Source organism: Dictyostelium discoideum, assembly GCF_000004695.1.
Source record: "Dictyostelium discoideum AX4 chromosome 5 chromosome, whole genome shotgun sequence".
NCBI classification, from domain to species: Eukaryota; Evosea; class Eumycetozoa; order Dictyosteliales; family Dictyosteliaceae; genus Dictyostelium; species Dictyostelium discoideum.
The window spans coordinates 2,315,086-2,322,081 of record NC_007091.3 but is presented as its reverse complement, the minus strand read 5'-3'; the positions used below and the strand labels follow the sequence as shown (position 1 = coordinate 2,322,081).

At 23.7% G+C, this 6,996-nt stretch overlaps 3 protein-coding genes and 1 non-coding gene across 4 annotated transcripts in view; 1 reads left to right on the top strand and 3 right to left on the bottom strand.

The window, feature by feature from the left end:
• On the bottom strand, positions 1-458 carry DDB_G0289071 (hypothetical protein; the record flags this gene model as incomplete). Its single annotated transcript, XM_631325.1, has 1 exon — positions 1-458. A coding segment is annotated over one exon (458 nt), but the record flags the coding sequence as incomplete, so codon positions are not given.
• A 540-nt stretch (positions 459-998) lies between these two features.
• Positions 999-1,071, bottom strand: tRNA-Asn-GUU-14. Its single transcript has one exon. It is a non-coding gene; the product is annotated as a tRNA-Asn (tRNA).
• Positions 1,072-2,428: 1,357 nt separating this feature from the next.
• Positions 2,429-6,360, top strand: smkA (EVH1 domain-containing protein; the record flags this gene model as incomplete). Its single annotated transcript, XM_631324.1, has 6 exons — positions 2,429-2,878; positions 3,134-3,233; positions 3,379-3,456; positions 3,567-3,831; positions 3,992-4,382; positions 4,504-6,360. The coding sequence occupies 6 exons, from the start codon at positions 2,429-2,431 to the stop codon at positions 6,358-6,360; spliced, it is 3,141 nt and encodes a 1,046-aa protein (XP_636416.1).
• A 400-nt stretch (positions 6,361-6,760) lies between these two features.
• DDB_G0289065 (hypothetical protein) overlaps positions 6,761-6,996 on the bottom strand; it is a gene marked incomplete at both ends in the record, with an annotated part of 489 nt that continues 253 nt past the window's right edge. The window contains one exon of the mRNA XM_631323.1: positions 6,761-6,996. This exon is cut by the window's right edge and continues 15 nt beyond it. Within this exon, the coding sequence (XP_636415.1) occupies positions 6,761-6,996 (236 nt within the window).

Here is a 6,996-nt window from a genome sequence, read left to right as displayed (position 1 = left end):
TCTTCTAATGGTTCTTCCGTGTTGTTTGACTCTACTTTCTTATTTTTCTTTTGTGAGGAGTAGGTTTTGGTGGCCGTTCTGATGGTAAAGTTGGCGATTTCTGTATTGTGTTGGCCAGATTTCATTTGATCGCCTATTTTGCATTCTATTAGACCGAATACTAGGAGGTGGTCGGTGGAGTATATAGTATGGTATATTGCATAGGGTATTTCTTCTGCAAAGGCAGTTTTGATGAGGGCATCCACTATTCCTGCCTTTTCTCTTGGAATTCTTACTCTTCCTGTGAGGACGTGGTAGTCTCTACTGGAGGTGATGAAGGTTCCCAATTTGCTTCTATCTCTAATGATATTTAGGAGAGATTGTTCGTTTTTAATCATCAGGTGGATCGTTTTTCTAGTTCCTTTGCCTATGTATATCTTGTCGATTGGGATATCGTAGTTTGAGAGTGTTTTTCTCATTTCTTCTAACCCCATGAGATCCATTTTGGGGAATTCGAGTGTAATTGGGTAGAATCCGTTGTTTTTCTCGTAGGTTGAGAGAGCAGTCATGTTCAATATGGTCTCGCAGTATTTGGAGATGTCTTTGAGGCCTATTGATAATTTGGGGTAGGTCTCCTTTATCTCTGCTGTTTTTGTGGAGAATTCCTTAATGAAGTTCTCTGATGCCTCGTCCATATGGGTGGAGGGGTTGGCCATTTTAGCCGCGTCTGCGTAGGAATTCATCTCGATGGGATTCCTTTGAATCGGCGATTTGGTAAATTAGATCTGTAGATCGTGGTGGATTGGTGATTTTTTTTGAAAGATTGGTTAAAATTGACCGAGATTAAGGATAGAAAAGGATGAATTACTTTTCACGTGTATCTTGTATCCTCTTGATCGCGGTGCGGTTTTTTTATCCTCTTGATCGCGGTGCGGTTTTTTTTGTTGAACGGATACTGATATGTTTCTTTCTTTTGTTAGATCCTTTTTCTATATAATTTAAAAAAACCAAAAAATTATCGCCTAGACATGGGATCGAACCATGGACCTAGCGGTTAACAGCCGCTCGCTCTGCCTACTGAGCCATCCAGGCACTTTTTATGTTTTTTTTTGGAAAATAGCTCCTTCTCATTTTTGATATTCAAACAAAATTTGGAAATCTATTCATTAATTGATAAATAATTCGTTGCTGTGGTTTCTGCTGTCATCCTATCGTTGTTGTTGTAGTAGTAGGATTTGTTGTTGCTGTTGTTGAATAAAAGGATTAAATTCCATAAATTTAATTATTAATTTCTTAACATTGTTTATATTTGAGTGATTGCAATCATTGGAATATGACCATCAGTTTCCAGTAAATGTTTAAAAAAAAATTTTTTTTTTTTTTTTTTTGGAAGTTTTTTTTTTATACTATGACTATTATTTAATTATTTAATATTATTTATTTTTTTTTTTTTTTATTTATTATTATTTTATTTTTTTTATAAAATAAAGTTAAAACTTCAATTCCATCATTTTTTAAAAAAAAAATAAAAATAAAAAATAGATCTGATTATCAGATTCTTACGAAAATTTCTTTGTTTTAATTTTTTTTTTTTTTTTTTTAAAATTTTGTTTTTATCAAAACCACAATTGTGGATGTTTTAAATTTTACTTCCATATATGAGTATAAAATATTTAATAAAAAAAAAAAAAAAATTTAAAAAAATAAAAAAAAAAAATAAAAAAAAATAAAAAAAACAAAAAAAAAAAAAAAAAAAAAATTTTAAATTTTTTTTTTTTTTATTTTTATTTTTATTTTTATTTTTATTTTTATTTTTATTAATAAGGGTGCAGACACACAAAACAACAAAAATTAAAATAATAATTAATTAAACAACAATAACATCATATTCACACTCACACACAAACACAAACTACTTAAAGAAGGGATTGTTTTTTTATTATTATTATTATTTTATTAATAATACTAATAATTTTAAATTAAAAAAAAAAAAAAAAAAAAAATTTAAAAATTTAAAAATTTTAGAAGTTAATTTGTTAAATTAGTAAAAAAAAAAAAAATAAAAATAAAAAATCATAATAAAAAATAACAATAGTCAATAAGAAAACAACACCAACACTAATATCAACACCAACATCAACACCTACAAACCAATCGCCATAGCACAATATCATTTATTGTGTATTTATATGTTATATTTTATGTATAGTAGTTAAACAGTAATAATAATAATAATAAAAATAATTATAATATTTTTTTAAAAATATATGGTCATTAATATATATATATTTAAAAAATCATTATAATTTCCTACACACAAAATTAATAAACAAAACACAACAATAACAATAACAACAACAACAAAAGCAACAACAACAACAAAAAAAAAAAAAACAAAACTAAACTATAAATATAAAAATAATAAATATATTATATAAAAACATAAATAATGGAACCACTTAGAAAAAGAGTTAAAGTCTATCAATTAGATAATAGCGGAAAGTGGGATGATAAAGGTACAGGTCATGTATCATGTATATATGTAGATGCATTATGTGCAATGGGATTAATTGTTAGATCAGAGAGTGATAACAGTGTAATTTTACAAACTCGACTATCAGCAGAGGATATATATCAAAAACAACAAGATTCCTTAATCGTTTGGACAGAACCAGATTCACAATTAGATTTAGCCCTATCATTTCAAGATTCATTGGGTTGTCAGGATATTTGGGAGAACATATTACAATATCAAAATCAAAGAACTGGTAGTTGTGATAGTGTAGATTTAGATTTACCACCAGTTTCAATCAATAATCTTCAAACAATTAATGAATTATTAGAAGCTTCATTACCAATGTTAGATAAAGATAAAATTATAAATTCAATTTTTAAAGAGGTAATGATCAAAAAAAAAAAAAAAAAAAAAAAAAAAAAAAAAATTAAAAAAAAAAAAAAAATCAAATCAAACCAATCACATAATCTTAACAACATGGTGGTTTTTTTTTTTTTTTTTAATTTACTTTGCACATCCTAAAATAAACAAAATTCAAAAAAAAAACATTTTTTTTTTTTTTATATTCACAATTGCACCAAAAACCCCAATGCAACCAATTCCCTAACATTTTTTTTTTTTATTATTTTTAAAAAATAGGATTTAGTAAGATCATTATTAGATTTATTTGATGAAATTGAAAAATCAGGTGAAGGAGGAGTTCACTTGTTTCAAATATTCAATATTTTTAAAAACCTTAGTATGTATTTTTTTTTTTTTTTATAAATAATAATTTTAAATTAAAAAAAAAAAAAAAAAAACCATTTACCCACACCTACAGTTTGAAAAAAAAAAAAAAAAATAAACCTAACATTTTTCTTTCTTTTTTTTTTTTTTTTTTACAGTTTTATTCAATGATACATCAATTTTAGAGGTTATTTTATCAGAAGATTATTTAGTAAGAGTTATGGGTGCATTAGAATGTAAATATTTTTTTTTTTTTTATTTTTATTTAAGGTTTTGTATTAACTTTTTTTTTTTTTTTTTTGTTATTAACTATTTTTTTTTTTAATTAATTAAATTTAATTTTTAGATGACCCAGAAATTTCAGAAAATAATAGAATTAAACATAGAGAATTTTTAAATCAACAAGTAGTTTTTAAACAAGTTATAAAGTTCCCATCAAAATCATTAATTGGAACTATTCATCAAACATTTAGAATTCAATATCTAAAAGATGTTGTTTTACCAAGAGTATTGGATGATGTCACTTTCTCATCATTAAATTCATTAATTTATTTTAATAATATAGATATAGTTTCACAAATTCAAAATGATTCAGATTTTTTAGAAAATTTGTAAGGATTTATTTTAAAATATAAAAAAAGCTAGAGAGAGAGATGGAGAGAGGAGTGATAAAGATAGATAGATTAGGAAGAATTCAAATTTGATTGATTCATATTATTAATACCAAACCTAAAAATATATTATATATTTTTTTTTTTTTTTTAAAATTAGATTTTCAGAAATCCAAAAAAGTGAAAAGAATTCAGAAGAAAGAAAAGATTTAATATTATTTCTTCAAGATTTATGTAATTTAGCAAAAGGATTACAAATTCAAAGTAAATCAACATTTTTTACAGTTGTAGTTTCATTAGGATTATTTAAAACTTTATCAGCAATCTTGGATGATGAAAATGTACAAACCAGAGTATCATGTACAGAGATTGTATTATCGACATTATTACATGATCCAGAAATTTTAAGATCATATCTATGTTCTCCAACCAGTGGAAATAGTAAATTCTTGGTTCAATTAATAAATTTATTCATAACTGATAAAGATATTGGTGTTAAAAATCAAATTGTTGAAATTATTAAAACTTTATTGGAAGCTGATTCTTATGATGTAAGTAATTTTCAAAAAAAAAAAAAAAAAAGAAAATCAAACAAATTATTATTTATTTACATATATATTTTTAAATATTAAACTTTTTTTTTTTTTTTTTTTTTTTCTGAATAATTATTAGTCAAGCGATTTCTTTAGATTATTTTATGATAAAGGTATAGATTTATTAGTATCACCATTGAATGAAGTTTATAAAGGAGAGCCTACAATACCAGGTGATCCAAGTAGTAATTTAGATTCATTTGTACTCTATAATATAATGGAGTTGGTAATCTATTGTATTAAACATCATTGCTATCGTATTAAACATTTTATAGTTGAAGAAGGTATTGCAAAAAAGATATTAAGGTATACGAACCCTACAGGTAGTGGGGGTGGTGGTGGTGGTGGTGGAAATAGTGAAAGATATTTAATACTTGGATCAATTAGATTTTTTAGATCAATGGTAAATATGAAAGATGACCTATATAATCAACATATCATTCAAGAGAATCTATTTGAACCAATCATTGAAGTTTTCAAATCAAACATTTCTAGGTATAATCTATTAAATTCAGCAATCATAGAACTATTTCAATACATCTACAAAGAGAACATTAGGGATTTAATTGTTTATTTAGTCGAAAGGTATAGAGAATTGTTTGAATCGGTAACCTATACCGACGTTTTAAAACAATTGATTTTAAAGTATGAACAAATTAAGGATTCTTCATTTGAAAGTCCAGAAACATCTTGTAATAATAACGATAGCAGTAGCAATGATATTGATAGCAAACCTATCATTGGTAATAATAAAATTAATCATAATTATCAAAGAACTCAAAGAGAAATCGATGAGGAAGAAGAAGAAGCTTATTTTAATAGAGATGATGATTCTGAAGATTCTGATGATGAAGATGAATTAATTCCGATTTCAATTAATAATAATAATAATAACAATAATAATAATAAACAAATTTGTACAAATAATGAAAATAATATGGAGAAAAATGATGATAATATAGAAAAGGATAATGAAAATACTAATAATGGAAATGGTAGTAGTCATATAAAGATTGTAGATTATGAAGACGAAGATGATGAAGATGATGAAATTAATAAATCTGTAGAAAGTGATGATATTGTTGAAAAACATGAAATAATAGATAAAAATGAAAAAAAAGATGAAATAATGAAAGAAAATAATGATAGTGATAATGATGATAATGATAATAATGATAATGACAATGATAATGATAATAATAGCGATATAGAAAATAAAAATCATCTTAATAATAATGGTAATAATGAAAATAATGAAAATAATGACGATGTTCAAGATAAAAGTAACAACAAAAACAATAGTGATAAAATAAACGAAGATGAAAAAATAGAAAAACAAGATGAAATGAAAGAGAATTTAGAAATGGAAGAAATAGATGAAAAAGTTAAAGAAAAACAACCCAAAGATATTAAAAAAGAAAACCAATCACAGCCAGACGAAACTGTTTTTAATGGTAAAAGTAATAATTCAAATAATAATAATAATAATAATAATAATAATAGCAATAATCAAGAGATTGGAGATAATAGGAAAACAACACCAAAAAGAAAATTGGATTATGAAAAAAATGAATCTGTTGTTTCAAAGAAAATTGATAAAAGTAATGGACCAACTTCAATAGACAAAGATATTAATGGTTGCGATGAATCACCAAATAAAAAATTAAATAATAATAATAGTAACAATAATAATAATAATAATAATAATAATAATAATAATAATAATAATAATAATAATAATAATAATAATAATAATAATAATAATAACAACAATCAAAATGATGAAAATGAATTATCAAGTGCATCAGAAGAAGAAGAAGAACAGTTAGAGAATGGAAAACATATAAAGAAATTCAAAAGAGGGAAAAAAGATTCAAATAATTCCAGTAATAATTCAAATAATAGTAGTCCAACTCCTAGTGAACTACATGTTTAAATGGTTGAGAAGAAAATCAAAAAAGAAGAAAAAAAAAAGAAAAAAAAAAGTAAAAAAGAAAAAAAAAGAAAAAAAAATAAAATAAAGAATATCAAATAAGTAATTTGAAATATTTAAAACTATTAAATAAAAACATACAAATAAAAAAAATAAAAAAAAAAAGTATATACTTTTCTCTAGTGAACTTAAAAAATTATACTTTTACTATATTTATATATACACCACATGCGTAAATAAAATTAAATAAAAAACGAACTTCCTCCCTCTCTCTCTTTGTAATTGAGTGGAGATTTTAACAAATTATAAATATTTTTTAATTTATTTTTTTTTTTATTTTATTTTCTATTTTTAAAATGATTTCTTTTTTTCTAAAAATAGATTATTTTTTTATTTTTTTTTTTTACCAATTCAATAATTTTATTCCCATAATAACCAAACAAGGAGTTGCAAAAAATAATTGTGATAAATTACTTTTTAATGTATTTGTTTTGAAATAAAATTGCTCTAACATAAAATGTGATAAACCAATCACAAAAGTTAACCATGTTATGAAATATAACGGTTTATTATCCATATTTAGTGAAGTGGTAATAGTTAAAATTGCATTTGAAATTACCCACATAAAAGCCATTCTGC